The 22,469-nt window shown below is 40.3% G+C and overlaps 4 protein-coding genes and 1 pseudogene across 4 annotated transcripts in view; 4 read left to right on the top strand and 1 right to left on the bottom strand.

The window, feature by feature from the left end:
• The first annotated feature begins 788 nt into the window (after positions 1 to 788).
• LOC110063539 (uncharacterized) lies at positions 789 to 5,986 on the top strand. Its single transcript, XM_020770540.2, has 2 exons — positions 789 to 999; positions 2,562 to 5,986. The coding sequence occupies exon 2, from the start codon at positions 2,607 to 2,609 to the stop codon at positions 5,703 to 5,705; it is 3,099 nt and encodes a 1,032-aa protein (XP_020626199.2). The 5' UTR covers positions 789 to 999; positions 2,562 to 2,606; the 3' UTR covers positions 5,706 to 5,986.
• Positions 5,987 to 7,370: 1,384 nt separating this feature from the next.
• Positions 7,371 to 15,471, bottom strand: LOC110063521 (transmembrane protein 184B-like). Its single transcript, XM_020770519.2, has 7 exons — positions 15,059 to 15,471; positions 13,310 to 13,472; positions 11,659 to 11,749; positions 11,154 to 11,229; positions 10,646 to 10,737; positions 9,777 to 9,946; positions 7,371 to 9,208 (listed from the first exon to the last, which is right to left on the bottom strand). The coding sequence occupies exons 1-7, from the start codon at positions 15,227 to 15,229 to the stop codon at positions 8,718 to 8,720; spliced, it is 1,254 nt and encodes a 417-aa protein (XP_020626178.1). The 5' UTR covers positions 15,230 to 15,471; the 3' UTR covers positions 7,371 to 8,717.
• A 2,780-nt stretch (positions 15,472 to 18,251) lies between these two features.
• The window catches only part of LOC110063540 (uncharacterized), an 11,953-nt gene continuing 7,735 nt past the window's right edge, over positions 18,252 to 22,469 (top strand). The window contains exon 1 of the mRNA XM_020770542.2: positions 18,252 to 18,485. The gene's annotated coding sequence lies outside the window, so the exon portion shown is untranslated. The remainder of the gene's footprint in view (positions 18,486 to 22,469) is intronic.
• LOC149112695 (uncharacterized) overlaps positions 20,405 to 22,469 on the top strand; it is a 2,863-nt gene continuing 798 nt past the window's right edge. The window contains exon 1 of the mRNA XM_089290614.1: positions 20,405 to 21,459. Coding sequence (XP_089146740.1) covers positions 20,405 to 20,905 — 501 coding nt within the window. The 3' untranslated portion in view covers positions 20,906 to 21,459. The remainder of the gene's footprint in view (positions 21,460 to 22,469) is intronic.
• Positions 21,471 to 22,469, top strand: part of LOC149112694 (uncharacterized) — a 2,942-nt pseudogene continuing 1,943 nt past the window's right edge.

Raw genomic sequence — 22,469 nt, 5'->3', positions numbered from 1 at the left:
TGGACAGTCTGTGGACCTCGGTGAAGCTTTCATTCATTGATGATTTGTTGAAATTTTGATGCTTGTTATTGCTATTAAGTTTTGGAATGTACTATCCGAGTTGTATATTACACACAGGGCAAAGTGCTGTAATTGCGTTTCCCATATACAATTAATCGAATAGTCTAAATACCTTTTTGACATTCCTTTGTCTGTATTTGCTCGGGTTTAACGTATCAATCCCTGGCCAGCCCGATTTACGGGGATTACTGAAATTAGCTTCAGCACAGAATGTAGTTTGTCAATAAAGGAATAAGCACCTTTATGTTGACCTAAAATACTAAAAAAAAAACATGTTTTTAGAGGAGCGCTAAAGCCCGATTCCCAAAATTCTACCCTCAAATAAAAGTAATTGAACACCATAGTTAATGGAATAATGTTTGCACTGTTATTTGAAGCACTTGGTGCAATACCGGATAGTTGAACTGCAGTTCTTTAAGTGGCTGTAAATTTGTAAACATTCAATTATCACCGCAAACGCTGCACTCGAAAATTCTAGCAGATCCAAGAATATGAAAACATCGTCCAAATCTTTTTGGTCGCGTGCAGCTCTGTGATGGTTGTGCAGAATTTCTTTCGCGGAAATACCTCGCTCGGCGGATTTCCCGCGCAGATCGGCTATCAGCAGATTAACTGCGGCGGCCAATAAAAAGCCAGCGTTCCCACGCCTTGTCAAGTTTGATTGACCAATAGAAAACTTATCCAAACAATTACAGATTGTCCATTGATCTGTCAGTCGCTGACGCTAAGTTGCCCAGGGGTGTCACAGATACTTCATCGGCTAAATTTCACTGAATGAATTAAATTCTGGAGACCGAGGCTCTGCAGCGATTTTCCTCCCGATTCTTCGACTGAAGCCCACACCTGGATCAGGTTCTCTTTGAATAACTTCTTGATTGCTTTGTTACTTGGCGCCTAAACTCCATCATTCGGCTGAAATTTTCCCGCGTTCAAATTGAGGTAAGTGAAAGTCATTTATAAAACAACTGTTCACTTTACTGTCTTCGTATTTGTCTAAGACTCTTGGAACGATTTTCAAGAAAACCGGCGTAATTTCGTGTCCTTAACTGTTTTTACATGACATTTTCAATTATCACCGCATATTCCCGTTCGATTTATCGTTAAACAGGACGATTTATATTCAATTATCTGCTTCGAGTATATAAGAAGAAAAAATGTTTAGTCTTCGTAGCACGCGAATGGGCCGCATGTTTTTGTTATTGTTCGTGTCAGGAGCTCTGTTTACGTATGTACTGGATTTTTCAGGCCCGTCTGTTCTCCCAGGCACTTTACAACGCACACAGATGTAAGTGTCAACGTTATCTTGCAATTTATATCAATTGGCAATATTTTTTTTTTTTCGCCGTGTGTTGTTCTTGACCGGCGATGTTTTTATTTCTACAGCAATAAATGACAGCGAACGACAAGCCAACAGTTTCTCGTTAGAGTTCTGAAAAGTAAATCCACCCGGTTAGTTAGCGAATCAGAAAATGTACGATTTTCGTTTTGTGTCGGAAATATTTTTGTGCATTCGGGGTGGAAACGTCTGGGGTCAATAAGGTTATTTGCACCTTTAGCAGCCACTTTGTAGAGGCCACTTAAAATATCTTTCAATCAACGCCGTTTGTTCTAGGTACAGATACTAGATGTGACGCTCTCAATGAATGGAAGGCGTTATGCGTGACCAGATTGCGTGACCTGAAACGGCAAAATGGAATATTAACCGATTTAATAAATTATAAATACAATTGAGAAGCATAAGAATACATATTTTAAGTGGATTGAGTTGCAAGTCATACACTGTTGAAGATAAAGCTACGATATGGGGGGATTTTCTTTGTTTTACTCTTATCCCAAACATGGTGTTATTTTAGATCCAACTTAACTAGAACATTCCTGTGGAGAACTTAATCAGTTGTCATTACCTCCTGTCAGCACTTACTTAGTGCATACTTCTGTCTATTTTAGTCGGGATATCAGAACTTAGTATTTACATAAATCCATAGACCCTTTCCATAAATGGCTGCCAATTTGAAATTCTTTTGCACGTATTAAAGGATCTCAGTCACAGTATTTTGAGTTATTTTGGGGACGTACAAAATTGCCTTTAAATTGAAGGTAACCTGGAAATAAAAGTCTACTAAGATAGAAAATCACCAAAGAGATAATAGTAGACAATAGTAAACCATAAGGGAACAAGGATGGTTAGGGATAGAGAAGATTAACCCGGATTGCAAATCACGAACTTAAAAAATTATGACCTGGCCTTTGTATGGCAGCGAGGCTAGAGTTGACCTTGTTTTGATACAGACCTCACTGCTTTTGTCATGTAAATGCACCTAGTTAGCATCAGAACAACTTGTTTTACACAACAAAAGAAGTGAGGTCTGTATCAAAACAAGGTCAACTCTAGCCTCGCTACGATACAAAGGCCAGGTCACTGAGCAGACAACTGTAAAATGGTCTATTGGCAGCCATTTTTGAAACAACATTACTTATTCACTGGTCTTGATTCTTCCTAGTCTTTGTGAACGACCAAGCGAGCTCAATCAGGATAAGTATCAACTATGAGTGACAACATTGGACAAGCGCTCTCCTACATAGCCTCAGCTAATCAAGAACTCAGACAACAGCACACCGAAGAAGCTGTCATTCAGCTCTGCAAGGGGTATGCCTTGGAGCCGGGCCTTGTCAAGGATCACCTGGTCACCTTGCCGCACAACACCCTACGAACTGTACTTTGTACCTTGGAGGACTGGTGCATATGTGGGGGCGACTCGGCGCACCTGTTATTGAATTCAGAAATAACGCTGTCTCTTGAACAAATCTGCGACCTAATCACGTCTCCTGGTCTGCGTCCAGACAGCAGCGTGGCATGGTCGACGAAGTTAAGATCGCAAATGCGAAGCAAAAGTTATCCGGAAGCCGTAACGACATGCTTTGAGGCGGTGAAAGTGTTTTCCAATCGTAGCGATGTGGTTTTCTTCCTGGTTCATCGAGCAATGGCCTACCTATTCTTGCACGAAAAAAGCTACGCAGTGAAGGATTTTATCGCTGCGTGTGACAGGGACTTCGACACTGGTTTAGCCTGCATCAAAGAAACAGGAAATAAACTCCTCCCTGCCATATTGGAAGCGCTATACGACGCAATTGCCACACTGGCCAAAAAGTCGACGAGCTTCAGTGTAGAAGACAGATTCCTGTTAATCAAAATTGACCGCATCGTTGTAGGCTTGAATCCGGAGGATTCTTCTACGCTTGGGGACTGCGCCGGTCACATGATCAAACTGAATCAGTTCAAGGAAGCAGTGGTCCTACTGTCGGATGGAATAGACCATGTGACGTCATCTGGGAATCGGGAGAAAGTGGAAGCAGTGGAGCTGTTTCTTCAAAGAGCTCAGTGCTACTTAGCTCTGAAGGAAACTGAGTCCGCCCTGAATGACTATCTCTGTGCGGCCGCCATTGATGAAGATGTTACCCAAATCTACATCCTTGCGTCACCACACAAGCATCAAAGTAGCATAGCGGCTCTCTCAAAGCAACTTGCCTCTGAGCTTCTCACTCGCTTCCGTCTTAAAGTCAAGCTGACCAGCTCATGCTCAGTTGATACTAAAATTACCGCTGACAGCCTTGATAGAGCAGCGCAGATGTATCGGCTCTTGTATCTTATGGACAGCAGTAACGTGGACGCGTTATTGAACGCGGCGGAGTGCTTGAGGCTACAAGACAAAGATTCCGAAGCGATCCGCACCCTTGATGAAGTGCTCACAGTCCGTCCATTGTGCTCCAAAGCCTACTACACGCGCGCTTTCTGCCACATGAAAACCGCTGACATGACGAATGCCCTCGTAGATTTCAACATGACGCTCGACATCCAACCAAATTTTGTTCAAGCACTTTGCGGCCGCGCGTTTGTTTGGCTTATGAGTGGGAAACTCGAGAAAGCTGCTAACGACTTGACAGCCGCCAGCAAGATCTCTGTTGGTGCTACGGTGACCTGGATAACAGAACTGTCTGAATATGAACAAGAGACGCTGAAGAATCAAATAAAAGAGTACTTGGTAATGAACTCGAAGACGCGCCAACAGAACCACGATTCGCGTGAGGACCCCTCGCTTCTTCCTTTGGGCGATATCTTGACTCGCGCGTTCGCCACGGATTTCGAGTGCCATCTCGTGTTCGCGGAGATTTTACAGTCAATGTGTAAAATGGACGAAGCGCAGGCAATTCTTGTTCGCTTGATAACACACAATCCGGATGACTATTTAGCTGCCCTTCATCTAGCTGCGTTGAAAATGAGAAGAAAGAAAACGGCCGACGCACTAGAAGACATCTGTACCCTTCTGAAAACAATAGGCGAAGAACAACTGTCGAGCTCCTTGCTGAGACTAACTGATGACGATCGCGCGCGTTTAACTCGCGAGGCGCATTGCGAGGGAGTTCAGAGATTTAACGCACATCCAGGAGATGCCTCGATAGAAGGATATTTCTCAGTAGCAATCGCTGCCTCTCCAAACAAAGCCTTTGAGTCTTACATTTGGCGCGCAAAGCTGCAAGCGTTCAAAGGTAAATTTGACTTAGCCATCAATGACTTGACTTCTGTGCTTGGTAAAAAGCCAAACTACGTCGAAGTGCTGTGTGAGCGAGCACTTTTGTTTACCCTTCAGAACAATCGCAAAGCGAGTTACCAAGACCTATTGCAGGCGTTACTTCTCAACACCCAAGCACTAAAGAGCTTCATTCTGTCACTTCCTGAGGATAGGAAACATCTCATTTTAAGAACTCTCGAGGACTGTGCTCAAATGCTGTTTTCTCATTACTTGTCGCGAGGTATCCGCTCCAAGTTCATCTTGAAGCTTTGTCATTTATTGGTTCAAATTGGCAGTGGCGTCGTGTCCTACCACAGCATGTACGCCGACGGGCTTATAATCTTCGAAGATTACCGAAAAGCCGCCGAAGAGCTCGATATCACTGAACGACTCTGCCCCGAAGATGTGTCGGTCCTAAGCCGAAGTGGACTCGTATATACAAAACTGAATGAAATTGAAGCTGCGGCATCGAAGTTTCAAAAAGTGACCGAAAAAAATCCTGAAGCTGTGGACTTCGCGCTCAGAGCTTTGAATTCGGGACAGAAGCAAAGTATCTTTCAAGAAGCCATCAAGAAAGCAAATCAGCATACTAACTTGAATCAAAACAGCCATGCCTTGGGATATTTTACGCTTGCCGCTGTCGCCGCTTCTGAGGATCAGCGGAACGAGATCTTGCGCATGCGGTCTAAATGTTTTGAGCGCCTCTTGCGTTTCCAGGAAGCCATTGAAGACCTGACGTCTGTCATTACATCCGGGGTAACCATTGCCGGCGATCTCGTGGCTCGTGCAAATCTTCATTTACTCAATGACAATTTTAACAGCGCGTGTCTTGACTTCATTGTTGCTATGGAGACACAAGAAGTGACGGCCATGACACTGGTTTCGTCTTATCCCGGGAAAGAAGCTGCCATTAAAGCATTTCTCAGGGCAGCGATGGCTGATCTCAACCGTAGGAAGTTCTCTAATGGCCTCAGAGTTTGCACCTATGGACTTAAGTTCGACCCCAACAATATCGAACTAAAAACTCTGAAGCGAAAGTTTGAACTGGGAGTAAGCAACAAGTGTTTCATTCAGTAAAAAAAATCGTTTCTTCTAGATAAGAACTGACAGCAGTTTTTTGTGGCAAATGTTAAAGTTAGCTAGTGTCAAGGAAACAAATGTTTGCTTCTCTTGTGGAAAATTTTTAGAAATTAGTTATCTTTTCTGAAGACTTTTGATGATCGTCTGGTACATCAGGAGATTGGCCATTATAATTTTCACTCACATCATGCGAGAAGAATTTTTTAACGAAAGTTTCATCACGGTAACGGGGAGTTGTAGAATTTTGATAGTCATTAAATTTTAATGGTGTCGATTAACTCCTTGTCTTGTATGACTGGTTTGTGAACCTCACAGGATACCGTGCGTGCTCGGAGAAACGCTGCGCTTGATTAAACCGACTTCTTACGAGGGCCGCTCGTGACAGCAGAAATACTATAAGCGTCGCTTTCAGAAAATAACGCGGCATCCAAAGCGGTACTTATTCAGCCCTATCGCTATTTGAGTACGACATGGAAAAAAATGAGACTGACAGTTCAAACTGAGTTTTGATCCTTATTACCATCGCTTTTCAATAAAATTAAGAGCTGTTAAGATTTGTAATTTTTTTTTCAAATGTCTTTTTATTGAGCGACGCCCTATTAATGCTACATCAAAAGGAAGAAAACTCTGATAGGCGCTGGCCGGTATGTTAAGCTCGGACCATGCGATCAGGCGTTCTTTTTTCCGCCTTGAAAAGAAAAACGCATGTTAACCAGGGTCAAACTAATTTTAAGAATGTCTTTTCCCCAAACATTTCGCGCGCTTTTTTCAAAGCGCGTGTTTTTACTTGCAATGGAGTTCGGGATGGACTGAGCCCACGGTTTTCAGCGGAATTGTTGCCAAGCAACAAAACGGCACATAACGATCACAACAGCTAACGTCAATCACTTCTCAACTAACGGAGTGTTTGTGCTAAAACCATAATGAAGGCCATTCCCCTATATCGTGCTAAAACTAAACGAAGACTCAAACGTTTTACGAAAACATTTCCCCACTGCTGCCCTAGACTCGCTTTTTGTAATCACATGTATTACACGGGGAGATTTTTGTTCCACGCGAGTAACAAGAAGAAGTGTCGCAAAATTTGTGATACAGGTATTGTGGAAAAGACTCGTTATCAGTTTTCACTGAATAAAGAAAGGATGAAGTGCAATAAGATGTCCATCTTCTTCTACATCACCACTAAACAACACAAGTTCAATTTGGTACATGAAACAAATTCCATAGTTAGAGCGTTTCATTATTTTAATGGGTCGTTCGACTTTATCACGCGGCGATTTTTTTTTCCGAAGAAGACTGTGTGTCGTAATAAAACAAACACGAAAGACCGTGTTTGACCACATTTCAAAACACCGAGAAGAGAAGAGAGTTGAAAATACGACGCGCAGTGGAGTATTTTTAACGAACTTCGAGGTGTTGGAAAATGTGGTCAAACACTAAGACAGTGTTTGATATATCTTTTCACTCGAAAATAAAACTCAGGAAAAGACAAAGAAATAAATCGAAAACATCTATGCAAATTAGGATCCGACATCCAAACACCACCACGGTCATGATTTCCTTTGTTTAAACTTTGATGAATTATTAATGAGATTGAGAAAGAGCAAGGAAAAGCCAACAACGCTTGTTGTAAAAGGCTGAAAATGAGTGCACGCACACAAATACAATAGCACTTGACCTTTATTAGCATGATGAAGGTAATAATTACTGACAATATTTACACTCACTCTTACAAAAAAAATACAGCCATAAAATGAAAAGAATCTCATGCGTACGAATAAATAAATTCTTGCCTAAAATTAAAATTTATAATTCAAGTGCAATGCAACGAAAATTACGTACACAAAGAAAAGCACGTCTTAAAAATCACTTTCAAAGTTCTTACAACTTAGTTGATAAGGTAAATAATCATCTTTGGCGATAAAAGCCGACATTTCGAGGGTTCGCCTGAGATAGAAAAAAAGTATTTTCAAGGAAACATTTTTGAAAATGTAACACGTTTTTTTCTTTTTGGAAACTTGTACTCCGTAGTAACTACATTTCTGTGCAACCACATATCGAATATATTCTAAAAACGCCTCATACAGCCTAAATACAAACTGAAACACTCATAAGAATACAGTTTAGATTTTTTAATACTTTTAGGAAAAAGATTTTCGGAGAAAAACGAAATTAAAAACGTTGACAACACTAGTAAAGTTTCATGTGTCTTGAGTGTCACTTTTCGTTCAGATACTTCAAGCTACATTTGAGATTTTGGTCAAAATTTTTTACACTTAATGAGCTGGGAGTTAACCGCTCGTAACGATAAATACTTGTAATCACAATCTTATGCTATTTACATGAGTTTTAATACTTTATGAGTAAAACCTGTGAGCATATTTCCTTGGATATAAATACGTAACTGAACAGGAACAGCTAGAAACATTTCCTTATTCTTCTGGGAAGAAACTTGTTTTAGATCAGACTTGATCAACTCGTTTATTCTCAAGACTTATCTTTTGAAATATACCATGAAATAGTAAAGAGAAACTGGATGTTAATATCTTAAGTAACGCTCGCCTATAATATAGCGGTTTTTAATACGCTCTTGTGACTGGTTTTAAAAAAATTCGCGTCAGTTACTCAGCCAATCAGATGCAAAACCAACCCACTCGCGGCTTGGTTACGCGTAGTTTCCCGCGCTTGGCATCGGTCACGTGTATTTTTCACGTTCTCATTCAGTTGGTTTACTGCGTACTTAAGGTTTAAGTTTTTTGTGACTGCTTTGGCAGAGAGGGTATTTTTCATATTGAACTGCTAGGCTTAAATTAATACAACTATATACAAGGGTAGAAAAGGGGCATCGTGATCCCGTTTAACGCATTGATTTTTCACGCATTCTCACGTCACGTATAACACGCACATTCCCAAATCACGCATAACCCCTTCGCGACCCTCCGATCGTACATCCTCTTTAGAGTGATGTACGGTTCTACTTTGTTCACTCGCCAGAACGTATCATAGAAATTAAAAATCCTCGTCAGAATCTAGCAGTGTAGAATTCTCATTATCATACTTGTATCCATGCCCATCAAGAACAGTAACCTGCATGCCTGGCCTGATGGAGTCCAAGTTATCCACCACAGTGCTCCGATAAGATGTCACCGAATTCCCGTGCATAGCACTCTCCTCGTTGAAACTTTTCAAGTTCTGTGCGTTAGCGTAATGCTGATAAGACCTGGAGAAGTTGTGTATTGCATCGTCCACAATGTCTTTTGGGTTAATTGTCTGCCGGAGATTTCTCGAGATGCTTTTCAAGGCGATTCCTTGCCCCCGCTCGTCAAGTTTTCTCTGATGGCGGTAAATAGAGTAAGGGAAGGCAAACCTGAGAGCGATGGCGGCCAGGAACATTTCTATGCACACCACGAAATTCTGATAGCCGGCAGCTATTGTTCCAGCAGATATATTGTGGTAAGTGCGGATAGCACCCGCCTTTTCTAACACAGCTAGCAGGACACCTGAAGGAAAAGGAACGAAAAATACTTTGAGGTGACATATAAACTTATGGTTTGGCTGTTTTAATACAGTATTCTGTAAACCACTATCACATAAACCAAATTTAATACCATGTCCATTTGGCATCAACAATATGCAGTTGGTTGTTCTATTTTTCCGTGTTCTTTTCGAGAAAAAAAAAAAACAAGTTTTCGGTCGGTTTGATTGTTTCAAAGTTTTTAACGGGCATAAATTGGTTGAAACGGTTGATTTGGTTGAAGTTTACCAATAAAGTACTTTCCCAGCCACTCGTGAAACCCGTGCAACATACTTTGACCAATCAGAACAAACCTGGAGTGGTGGTGTTTTTTTTTTCCAACCAATCAGAGACATTGTGACTGCAGGTTTTCCGTGCTTGGTTCGGATGGCACTTTTCGTTTCGAGTTTTAATGGTTCCTTGTATTATTTTCGTTTGTCGTGATTGGTACCATGCAGTTATCTTAGTTTTGGTTCAACGACAATCATTAAAAAAAAGCCCCCAAGTCAAAAGTAACTCTTATTTTACTTCGAATGCAGATAAGTTATTCCTACCTTGCCAAAAAGACAGGAAAATAACAGACTTGATGGTGAAAAACTTTAACACTGGATAGTAAGGGCTAAGTAGATCTCTTGTAGCTTGATAAAACAGAAACAGAGCGTACAGTGCCAAGGATACTGTAATGTTGTACACTATTGTAATGTACAAATAACCGCGGTCCGCTCTGAAATAAAAGGAAAAAGTATCCTCTTTGCTATGATGCTTCTGTGTTACAAAGAGGCTTGGCTATTTAGACCTCTGTCTTATATAGATATCCCCTTTTGTAGTTAATCAGTGTTTAAGTGCTTAACCCTTCCTCCAGAAACATTATTTTGAACAGTCTAACCAGATGTAATATTGACGGGAACTCTGCAACGCTGCGGTACAATGTTCACCTGGCAACCTTTGACTCAAATTTGCTTGATGAACTTGCCGAGATCCAGTTTTCATTTTCCGTTATAAAAAGGGGATTACTTTGGTGTTAAGGAGGTTTGAAATACATTCACTGGGGCCACGTTCCGCCTCCAGTGCTGGCGGCCCAAGTAGTGTTGAATACACTTCCAGATGATGTGAAAAACTAGCCTTCCACAAACATATTTAAAAGCAAACTGCTTGGCTTTTTAAAACAAGCATTTTTAAGTTAAGTCTCTGTGCTGTTCTTCAACTGTTATAATCTCTAGTTTAATATTTATATAGAATTTTGTAAAGCACCATTGGACCTCTGTGAATTGGCACTATAGAAATTTTTATTGTTATTATTAAGTAATGGAGCAGCAGACAACTTTGCAAAAATTAGTACCCAGGTCCTTCTCTCCAGGGTTGGGTATATTAATTCACTGTGCCCTAAACTTGATAATTAACAGTCACATGACTGAATGATTACCTCCAGTCTCCATCTGAGTAGTATCCGAGTGGCTGAAGAATAAGTGTGATCACTGCCATGATGGGTTTTATAACACAGTATTGAAGTGTGGCCTAGATGGAAATAATTTGTTCAGTCACAATAAAAATATTTGACATATGTGGCAAGAATGATTTTGAATGAATGATTTTTCCCTCAACCTCTTGAAATGTAATTTCACTGAAATATGACATCCATTCCCAGAAAGCTAGTTTAGCCAATCAGAATGTAAACGCCAAATTAGCCGGCAGAGCAAGTGGGGGAACAGTTTTATTGTTAAATTTCATGTGACCTATAAGCAGTCAATAAAAGTACACGTTGTTGGGGGGAAATCCTGCTATACAACAATATTGAATATTTAACTTCTTTGCCTGTGGGAAGGAAGGGTTCAATATGTGTTTCCACTGGTCCATCTGCAATAGGTGCATCAAACTCAATAGTACATGTATTTTCAATGTCTTCAAGTTTGTAACTAGAATTAAAAATTCACCTGTTTACAGAATCTAAGGAAAACTATTGTGTATTGACATCCCGTCAGACAACATGTACACCATAACCAGCTGGCTCTGAAATATAACAATAACTGATTAGTAAGATTACTCATCAGGTTCAAAATCAAATACTGTAGCAGGAGGAAGTGTGTGTGGATGTCATAATAAATATCAGGTTAAAATATTTAATCATGCTTGACTGTGTAGGTTTGATAAAGATAGCCAAGGGTAAACTCTGACTTCAAGCCTCAAGGTAGGCAACTAGGAGTAAATTACAGGGAGTTTTGACTGGCTACCACCTAACAATTTGCCAAGACCCATTTATACCCCTGGGTGAAGAGAGGTGTTATGTCAGAACACAACATAATGGATGCATGAGAGAGGGTAATTCTCCCATGGTAGAGTCCATGGTTGTAGCTATGATATACCATACCTTCTCGTTAAAAGAGTGTTCTCTAAATAATAACTGCAGAAATATTTTTAGAGTTCTTGTGCAAGACTTACTTGATTGGCTTTCCTCTTATTTCACTCAAGATTGACATCTCACCACCCAAATATTCATAACACAAACTCAAAAAGTTGTAAATGACAAATGCTGAAAAAAGAACCATGATTTCAAAATTATACATAGGCTAGACAAAAAAAATAACCTTGAAAAAAAAAACATTTAAAAGTCAACCAAGAGAAGGCAATAAGAAGGAATCTTGGGCAGAGTTCTAATGAAAATGTTCCATGTAAAGTAGAAAATTATGGAGAATGCGTAAATCACTGACAGTGGAGAAGGGTTTACTAAAGCTATGAATTAACTTTATAAACTAATAGCAACCCTCCCCCCACCTCCTTAAATGTGATTCGGATGGTTACCATTTTCTCAAGAGTAACCATTCAATTAAACCAACTCAAGAGTACTCATTCAATTTATTCAACTTTAATATTATATGATGACTATTACTATTTTACTACTACTACTACTACTATGATTATAACTATTATTACCATTTTGTTACTATTTTAAATATGTTCTGAATATCAATTGGGACATTGTCCTGTTTTCTGCTCCAGTTGCTGATGCCTATGACTTATTTTTTTATTATCATTATTTTATCATTTTATCACTTTGATTTCCTATGTATGAGTATGCAATGAATTCAATAAAGTTAAAGTTTAAGTTAAAGTTAAATTACTCCTAAGCCAAGTTATTCAAAAGCTGACTAATGCAAATTTAGATTTAAGTCTATCCAGGTTTCACATTCTGTTGTTTACGAGAATTGATCACTGCAATTTCGTCATCAAGTTTTAGATAATTTGGACAAAGTCAAATCCGATGTCCATGTACTGAAATTATAAACTGAACTGAACTCACTGAAAATTTACAAGTTAACTGAAATTAAAATTCATGCTCGGACCAGATAGAAAAGCAAAGCAAGAGAAAAGAGCTCAAAACCACAACACAAAGTCCAGGCACATAAACTGTACTACCCACAACTATTTATTTAATAATTTGATGTGTTATCAAAGGTTTAAATAGCCATTATAATTATTAAAAACATGATCATTGAATAATGCAATTCGAGAGTTTTCATTGGCTTAGCCATCATAAGTTATGAGCCATTATTCCATGCCCTACAAATATGCCAAATGGCAAGCATATGCGTAATTTCTTGGTGCGTTTTAAGTTTTATTTTAGTTTAGTTTTCTATGTTTTGGTATCGTTTTTAATGAAACAATTATTCCACTCCACAGGCGCACGTTGGATATGAGGTGAGTATAGACAACTCGACGCTATGCACCTCGTTGGCTATCTGTCATTTCATATCCAACCTGTGCTCATGGAATAATAACTGTTAAATAGCCACTCAGCTGTGTTCTATTGGAAATCTGTAAATCTGATGGGTTCTCTCATTATATTCTATTCGCTGATAGACAAGGATTGCACATGCTGCTCTTGAAACTGAAATTATTCTAATTTCTTTTATTAAAAATACACAAAATTGCAAGTGTTGTGGTATAATCCTTTAGTGTCTACTGAACAATACGTCTACTCTCCCTTGTTTTCTATGAGCAATATTCCTGATCAACTCGGCCATGCCTTGTTGACTATTAGCCCATAGAAAACTTGGAATTGTAGACTAATATTGTTAATTATCAAACATACCTTCATAACAATCCCGGATGCTGTCAAAGTACACATAATATGATTGTTCAAAGAACAGCAAGCTCAGCCAGGAATCAAATGCATAGATAGGAACAATGAAAAGGATCCTTACAATCCATCGCTGTTCACTTGGGTTTGTGTAATATTTCAAGTGTTGATAAATCTGCAAGTGACATAACAACACTTAAAACATCATTAATAATATTTCTATACAAAGTGATCACTGGAAACTAACTCGAGAAAATAATATAACATTAAGACAACTGGAACAAGAAATAGTTTCAATTTAAATTTATACTGGAAATGGAAGAAACAAAAGCTTGCAAAAACCTACATCGTTTATAATCCTGAATAATATGAAAGAAACATCAATTCTAACTTTATCAGCGGGGCACAAATCCAGACCAGTTTCTGCCTTTAACAGTGTCGATAATTACAGTCACCAATAAGTGACCACCCCTTATTAAACAGCCAGTTATCAAAGCCCCAAAATTATTGTCAGTAAAATACTATAAATAAAACCCCTATTAACCAGCCACCTCTATCCTTTTGGTTGTTCTGATGACGGTTATGCTATTGTTGTTATCACTACTAAGCAGCCACCCAAAATTGTTGGTTATCTTTTTTTGGAATAACAGGTTAGTATCTGAATTAGAAAGGGACACCTCATAAAAACATTCAAACAAGCATTTATATAAGTGATTCCATATTCACTAAGCAGTTAACTTGATGGTAAGAAAATATTCATTATTAGCCGGGCACCTTCCATTTCCCGCGGGGTGGCCACTTAATAGGGGTTCAATGCAAGTCAGTTCTCATCTTTTTGATTTAAATTCTGACAGAAATCCCAATGTGAAATTTTCTCAGGGGAAATATATGTCCCTGGAACTCCAAAGTGACTCCTGTAAATGGAAATTGGATCTTGTGCACCAGATAAATGTTCCCACTCTCTGCTAATCTTTTGTTACATAATTTTTGTATTTATGGCCCAACCTTCTTCCATGTCAAAATATGACAAGTTATATTTTTGGGGGGAAGGGGGAGAGGGGGTGGTAGGATGTGGAAGTACAAGTGCAAATCGACTCTTATATTTGCTGGAGAGACATACACTCATAATGTAGTGGCCTAATTCAAGTTTAAAAGCAACAATTCATACTAGCACTGATTCTCTGATGGGTAACTAATATCACACTGATAGCAAATTTTATCATTGGTAACTCTCTTTGTCAGCTTTTTGACTCTCCAGAAAACTTACGTGTGCATGTTCTTAAAGTGCCCTACAAAATGCATCTCATAGCCATAGGAGCCATCTTTGAGATGATTTCTATTTAATACAAGATCCCAAAAATGTTTTACCAGCAAGTAAAACTCGTATTACTGCAGAAACCAATTTAATGACCGTAAAACAAGAGAGCTCCCTCGTGAAAGTCACGTCATATTAAGAAGAGACAGGAAAATTCATACGTTCCGATTCATGCCTGGTATCACACTCGAAGAACATTTACTGATCGTCAAAACACTTTTGATTCTTGAAAGAAAAATGGCTGGATGTCCAGCAATATATGTCCGAGAATATGGCAATTAAAGGTTTTCACGTATAGAGATGAAAACTCCACAAAACTTCTCTAAAAGAACGTCAAATAATAGCACATCCTTGTTGACAGCTTAAAATGTACACGACTAAGTTGTACAGTTTCGTTTTGAAAAAGCACATTCGTCGTTCAGACTAAACCTTGCACAGTTACTCACCTGATGGCATGTTATAATCAAAGATAACCACACAAAGATCCCAGATATCCCACGAGCAGTGGCAGTTTGGAAGAAAATCCGTTCATTTCCCACTAATCCGGGTGTAATTTCTGTTCGAGGTGGCAAAGTTGTGTTTGGCAAACTTGGCAACACAGACGAATTGGCTAACATGGAAGAAGAAAGGTCCGAATCCTTCAAAGAAACTATTCAAGGGCGTCTCCTTTCTATCCTTCCCAGTTTAGTTCAGAGAAAAACTAATCCAAAAACGGTGGTTATCTGTAAAGTCATGAATCTTTCTTTCCGCAACAAACTTCAACGATGCTTCTAAAAATACCTACTGTGTCGTGAGCTGCCGCTGGCCAGTTATACCAGAGTAGGTGTCAACCTCGTCCCCAGGGTCTTCTCCTCGACAATTTTCAAATTGTCGAGGAGAACGAGGTTGGAGCAGGTGCTTTTGAAACAATGAGACACAACTTCATGCTATGACGTGCAACAGGAGCATATGCGTGCAATCTATGGCTGTATCTGCCTTGGATTTGTTCACGATTTATTCTTTCCTTGGTTTCCAGGAATGAAACAGTTTACTATCTTGTACGATCTGCATACTACAAACTAAAGATATCCCATGTGATCGGGACGATCTCGACAATACAATCTGAAAAACTATCGAACAGATCGATCACAAAGGCCCTCAAGGCCGTAGACTGTTAACAGCCCTCTATTTTCTCGTATTTTCATTCGGTCGTTGAACGGGCGCCTTCGCGAGAGAACTGGACGCCAGCGCACAATTTCAGACCTGACCGTGTTTTTTCATTAGCTTAGCCTAGCTATCATGGTTTATGAACCATTGCCAAGATAGACTGCGTTGAAAAATAAAGAGCTGTGAACAGTCTATCAGCTGCAGGCAAACAGAGGCACTTGTCTCAGTCTTTTTTTTTTTTTTTTTTTTTCATTTTTGTGTTTTTCTTTTTGAAGGGGGAAAGTAAAATACTGTTAAATACCAAGGAAGAGATTTTAACACATATTTTTACATTATGTGATGTGTACCCTTCTATTGACTGAGCCCAACCTGAATCATATAGTGTCACCATCCTTAGGTACGACTAGTAGGATCAGTTCCCACTTCTTTAAACTTGGCTGCAAAAGATTGTCGGAGTGAGAAACTGAAGGGAAGAGAGCAACCGGACTGCGCGTATGATTTTAGGGTTGGTGGGCAAGATACAAATTTTCCCGCTGGCTTTTTTTGCCTCTCGTTCCATGATCTTAGATCAAAGGAAAAGCGGAGAATGTACCGCACTAATGGGGGTACAGGGCTTAAGAAAAACAGGACGATATGTACCTACAAACATTCATGTATTTACTTCAATGTTAGGGGAAAGTTTGTACCCCGTGATTCACTGATTCGCGTCATCTCTCTTATTAGAACTATTAGCCCCTTCAGTGCGTTAATTCGAGTTATTTTATGAAAGAGATGCCAATTCTGATATTCCCTAATACAGTTTGCATCTCCTTACATTATTACAGTAAGGGATTGAATTTATCCGTACTTAACCCGAAGAGAAAATGGGAAAATCGCCCTACTGCTATAACCGCTACACTTCAAAGATACTTCACTTCACTTGCTTGTTGCTAGATGACAAATGCACCACCCCACTGGTCACTTTTAAGAAGTGCAAAAAAAAAATACAATTGAAGTTGAAGTTGGTAAGCTGAAACCCAATTGATTGCAAAAGCTGGCACTACGGCAAAAAAGCAAAGTACTAATCATTGGCCTATGTATTCTTAATCCTCTGACAGGACTCCTCAGTGCTAGGGATATATCTTTCATATCCCTGGCTCTAAATCCCATCCTGTCCATGAGAAAGACTGGTTCTGTTAGCTGAAAAATAGCTCATTAGACAATATTTTCTCCTTTAGCCGTGCAGGGGTGTAGCCAGGATTTTTCAAGGGGGGGTGCGGGGGGGTCACACTGTGTCAAAGTGAGAGTACTCGCCAGATTGTCATGTCGTTTTCGCTACCTGTTGTAGGTTGTTTGCTTACAAAGGTGGGGGGGGGGGTCACTGACACCCCAAGACCCCCCTAGCTACGCCACTGCCATGGCCGTGCTATTTTACAATCGATTTGGTTTTGTCTAAAATAATAGACGAGACTACAATGATGGTGTAAAATTATAACCCAAGGCGGTTGAAAAGCAATTAGCAATTAGAGAAGAATGATACATTAATTATATAGTGGCACTGTTTTGTTGACGTAGCACCAGTTTCCTGCAGTATGGTATGATTCTAAAGCAGGTCTTGTAGACACAAAAAGAGCCTTTGTCGATCACTTGGGACTGGTTTCAAAGACAATATATTGAATGATTTAAGGTCCAACCATGCTATCAAAGAGACAATAATGTCTGGAAATTTCTGAGACGTCTTAACAATGCTATGACGTTCTCTCGTTCTTGGGAAACAAGGAGCCCATCTTGAGAAATGCCTGTAATTCAGTTGACCCGAGCATTAGGTGGGACAAAGAAAAAAGTCTGACCCTTTCGCTTACAGGTGGAATGTTATGACCCGCTGAGATACGACCAGGGGAGTCTGGTGATGAGCTAGGCAGTTGCTAGCTAGGTTCACACGCACGCTTGACACTCTGCTTGGATCAGCAAGTGCAAAAGGTCCGGTGTCGAGATAAAGGCACCAAACAGAGACCAGGCGTTTTATTTATTCATTTAATTACTATTATTACAATTTTTTTTTTGCAAGAACACCTGATTGCAGGTAAACCAGCCGGACGTCCTTTGCAAGACGCTGTCATCTTTTCATTATTCAACACCTTACAATATATTGGCAGTTAAAATATAACTCTTAATGAACGTATTATCCTTCAAAATCACACAAAACGTTTTGGTATTGAGTTAGCCTAGTGATTTAACGCCTTGTATACAGAAAACAATATTAACTTCATTGAATTTTACAAGAAAACCTTAAGATAATTAGCATACGGGAACGTTGTCGACCCAGCATGAACAGTGTGCAAGAGATAATTTTTCAAATTGTAAATCAGCATCTCTGTATCTGTCCCGGACCTTCGATTTTCTTTTAGTTGGCCGATATAGCAAGCGAAGTTATAATCACAACGATTCCAACTAAAGCAAACGCAGTCTCTCTCGAAACAACAAAAAGAACGTTTGTGAACAGATTAGCAGCCCTGTAGAGAACATTTTCACACCCTCCACATGACGTCAAGGCGGCGATGTTCTCAAACAATGAAATTTCCGTCCTTTGAGAAGTGAGTTCTTTTCTTATGCAAAAGTTGCTTCTTTGGGAAAACTAACCTGTTCGCCGTGAAAAAGCGCTATAGGGCCCACTACAACGCGTTCACTAATGGAATCTTTGTCAGTTCCTTCCTCTGCGACAGGAACCAACAACGCTAGTGACCAAAGGTTTGTAAGCAACAACTTCAAAATGTCTTGTTCTATTCCTGTTTTAGATTAAGTAATAATCACATCAAAACTATATGTTTTCCGTACAGATTTAAGATATAACAAACATATTTCACGTGCTCGTTAGCGATCGAGAGCGACTTATATCACTTATAACGCGATATTTGTCAATTTGGAATCTTATGTCATTGGATGTGTCGAGAACGAAGACCCAAAAACGAAGACCGAAGACCTAAGACCCTGTGGTCTAAAACGAAGACCCACCGGTCTAAAAAGAAGGCCCACTGGTCTAAAACGAAGACCCACTGGTCTAAAACGAAGACCCTGTGGTCTAAAACGAAGACCCACTGGTCTAAAACGAAGACCCTGTGGTCTAAAACGAAGACCCACCGGTCTAAAACGAAGACCCACTGCTCTAAAACGAAGACCCACAGGTCTAAAACCTTTTTATCTTCAGGAAAGACTGTACACTAGGCTATATTGCGTTCGTTTTTGTAGCGCATAAATTAAAATGTCATCTGAGCGTGGGGCAAACTTGACAGTTGCTTTGTCTCAGTCGGTGCAACGTGTCAAATTGTGTAACGCAATGAAATTCCAACAGTATAGAAATATACGTTTTAGTGACGATTTTAGTATAATTTGTCGTCACCAATATTCTGTTTTTCAAATGCATATGAGCAAATTATGATGAGGTGACTTCATTACTTTGCTTTACTGTACTTATCATATAAAGGCGCAAAGGTCCACTGTGCGTGACTCGCAAATTTATTCACCACGCGCTACAAGAATTTGATTTTCCAGGTCTTCGTTTTTGGTTCTTCGTTTTCGACACATCCGTAATCATTCGAGATTCGGATGGCGTTACGGGATAGTACCTGGGGGATGTGTCGAAAACGAAGACCCAAAAACGAAGACCGAAGACCTAAGACCCTGTGGTCTAAAACGAAGACCCACTGGTCTGAAACGAAGACCCACTGGTCTAAAACGAAGACCCACCGGTCTAAAACGAAGACCCACCGGTCTAAAACGAAGACCCACCGGTCTAAAACGAAGACCCACTGGTCCACTGGTCTTCTGGCCATATTAAGAATATGTGAATAAAACAGCTCTGTAATGATAAGGTTTGAGATTTTGCTACGGCTTTGCAGGTACGAAAACTTTTCGGAACCTTCGAGAAACGGGCCCAGCCCTGGTATATACATGCACAACTCCGGATTTTTGACTTCTTTCCATTTATATACTGCGTTATACGTGAAGAGATTGCTTCAATCTTAGTGATGGAAGAAAGGAAACTAGGGCGCCACCTAAACCCACCGCTTGAAGATTCTAATCCGCTTCTGTTACTTTACCATGTTTTCATATTGTTTTCAGAAAACGTGTAACGACGTAAGGGGTAATGACTTGAAAGGTTTTTGTAAACTGTTACCCTACCCTACCCTTACCCTACAAACGGAGACTCCGGTTCTCCCTCGCCATTGCGACGTCACTACGGCCACGTGAGATTGCGCGAGCAAGCTTGCCTTCAATGTGCGACTTTGTTTGCTAGGACAAAACGTTAGTCGAGTCAAGAATATTTTATCTTCTTTTATAGCGTTTTGAGGCGAGAGCAATCTCTCGGCGCTGTTCTATTTGGTTAATTTTCGGGTATAATTACCTGAATTAACGCTGCTTGTACGGCTATTTGGAAGCTAACCGCTAATTTCTACGCTACTTCGCAATCGAAGCTGTGTAATGGAGGGAAAAGATTCTGAGGGCAGGTCGCCTGTTGACGACGGTCCCTCAAACATGTGGAGGAATCTCCTGAACTCAACCATAACTCTGAATCGAGGGAAAAGGACAAGCCATTAAAAAAGAAGGCTGAAGTTTCTCGCGAGAAGAGGAAAACAGCTTCTCAACCCAGCTCTTCAAAGACGACGTCCATGGTGACGAGCGACTTCATTGAAAGCATTAAAGCCTCAATCTCCCAGAGCATGGTTGAGGGCTTTCGACACATATCAAAGTCATTGTCTTCGGACATTGCAGAGGTTATCTCGAACGCCGGCAATCCATCTAAGCGTTCACATGACGATCGCTTATCTACAAGCGACTCGGAGGACGATCAAAGCCCTGCTCGAAAAGTCCCACGAGGCGCGAGCGCCACGGACAACGAGTCCGTTGACCTCTCTATAGATTCGCTCTTTCCTAAGGGTAGCGAAATGAGCAAGGACAGTGAGAAATCTGAGAAAACTGCCCAAAGCGATTTTTTAGGGTCCATTGCCGCTGAATACGATCTTGATGAGGCATGTTCAAGTGATGTGGACCCAAAACCTGCCAAGATAATAAATACAATGATCCGGACAAAGATGTCGGATGATAAGTTGAAAGAAAAACTTTCAAACTGCAGCAGACCTGGGAACTGCGAAAATGTAACAGGGACATAAGTCAACCCTGAAGTCTGGTCTTAAATTAGATCAGGCACGAGGAGTCTAGACCAGAAGCTCTAAAGACTCCAAAACGTAATTCAGAAAGCAACGATCCCACTGGTCAAACTTGCAGATCAGTGTATGAAACGTGAAATTTCAACCTTGAAATTGTCAGATGAAAATGTTGCTCGAACCGTACTGGATGTCATTGCCTTGTTGGACCATGCAAATTGTGAGCTCATTCAGAGACGACAAGACATGATCAGACCTGATCTGAACAACCAGTATCAGCAAATTTGCGCTGAACATGTTGCCTTTACTGATTTGTTGTTTGGGAATGACCTTCCAAAACAAATACAGGACATAAGTGCCACCAACAGGGTTGGGCAAAAGCTACAAAGTGGTACCAAGGCCAACGATAACAACCAACGCAAATCTCACTTTTCAAAAAACGGCCAAACTCACCGACCGCACCCCAACAACCGGGGACAACACTGGCAAAAGCCACTCACTCCATTCCGCAAACGGCAGGAGAAGGTGGAGCAAAAACAGTAGCAATCCACAGTGTGTCGGTGAGTAAAGACTGTAAATTAGTGGATTTAAAATCCCAACCTGGGATATTTAAAGCTGGAAGGATTAAAGGGTACTTGTTAAACTGGGGCAAACTTACAACAGACCCACATATTTTAAATATGGTCAAAGGATGCAAAATTGATTTTGCCCAGCTCCCTCACCAGAGGCAGCCACCTTGCCAGCACCAACTTAGTAACAAAGAAGCTGAGACAATCAGTGCTGAGATTGGAAAATTAGTCCGTAAAGGTGTTCTCTTAAAATCTTCACACGAGGAAGGTGAATTCCTATCCACTGTCTTTTTGAGACCTAAAAAAGATGGAACTCATCGGATGATCCTCAACTTGAAAAAGTTGAACAAATTTGTGGCATACCATCATTTTAAGATGGAGTCATTAAAGCATGTTATTAGCATGATCAGGCCAAACTGTTTCATGGCATCTGTGGATCTCAAAGATGCATATTAGTCAGTACCTATCCACCAAGATCATCAAAAATATCTAAAATTTGAGTGGCAAGGGCAGCTCTACCAGTTCACTTGCTTACCTAATGGTTTAGCTTGTGCCCCTCGATTATTTACAAAGCTACTCAAACCTGCTTATAGCACACTCAGGAAACAGGGTTTTCAGTCAGTTGGCTATATTGATGACTCCTATTTGCAGGGTATCACCAAGCCTGAATGTGAGAATAATGTTCAAGCCACCACTAAATTGTTTGATACTCTAGGCCTTTATGTTCACCCAGACAAATCAATCTTAGAGCCATCACAGGTTCTAGAGTTTCTAGTTTTTGTCTTAAATTCTGTGACCATGACTGTCACTTTGTCTCATGCCAAGGCAGAAAATATCAAGCATGTTTGCAAAGATCTTTTGACCCGAACACAACCTACCGTCAGGGAAGTGGCAGTTGTCATAGGCAAACTTGTGGCCAGTTGCCCTGGGGTTGCTATGGGACCCCTGTTCTATAGGCAGCTAGAAAATGAGAAAACTGCAGCCCTTAAGTTACATCATGG

The sequence above is a fragment of the Orbicella faveolata genome, unplaced genomic scaffold (assembly GCF_042242905.1).
Source record: "Orbicella faveolata isolate gen_17 unplaced genomic scaffold, um_ofav_v1 contig_2, whole genome shotgun sequence".
Classification (NCBI taxonomy): Eukaryota; Metazoa; Cnidaria; class Anthozoa; order Scleractinia; family Merulinidae; genus Orbicella; species Orbicella faveolata.
The sequence above is the reverse complement of the archived record's forward strand: the minus strand, read 5'-3'. Positions and strand labels throughout refer to the sequence as shown.

Excerpts from the sequence above, each read along its gene's own strand:
- LOC110063539 (XM_020770540.2), top strand. The coding sequence starts at position 2,607 with ATGAGTGACAACATTGGACAAGCGCTCTCCTACATAGCCTCAGCTAAT.
- LOC110063521 (XM_020770519.2), bottom strand. The coding sequence starts at position 15,229 with ATGTTAGCCAATTCGTCTGTGTTGCCAAGTTTGCCAAACACAACTTTG. Across the intron at positions 13,473-15,058 it reads TGATTATAACATGCCATCAG|ATTTATCAACACTTGAAATA; the intron begins GTGAGTAACTGT and ends TGTCACTTGCAG. Across the intron at positions 11,230-11,658 it reads ATAAGAGGAAAGCCAATCAA|AGCCAGCTGGTTATGGTGTA; the intron begins GTAAGTCTTGCA and ends GTTATATTTCAG.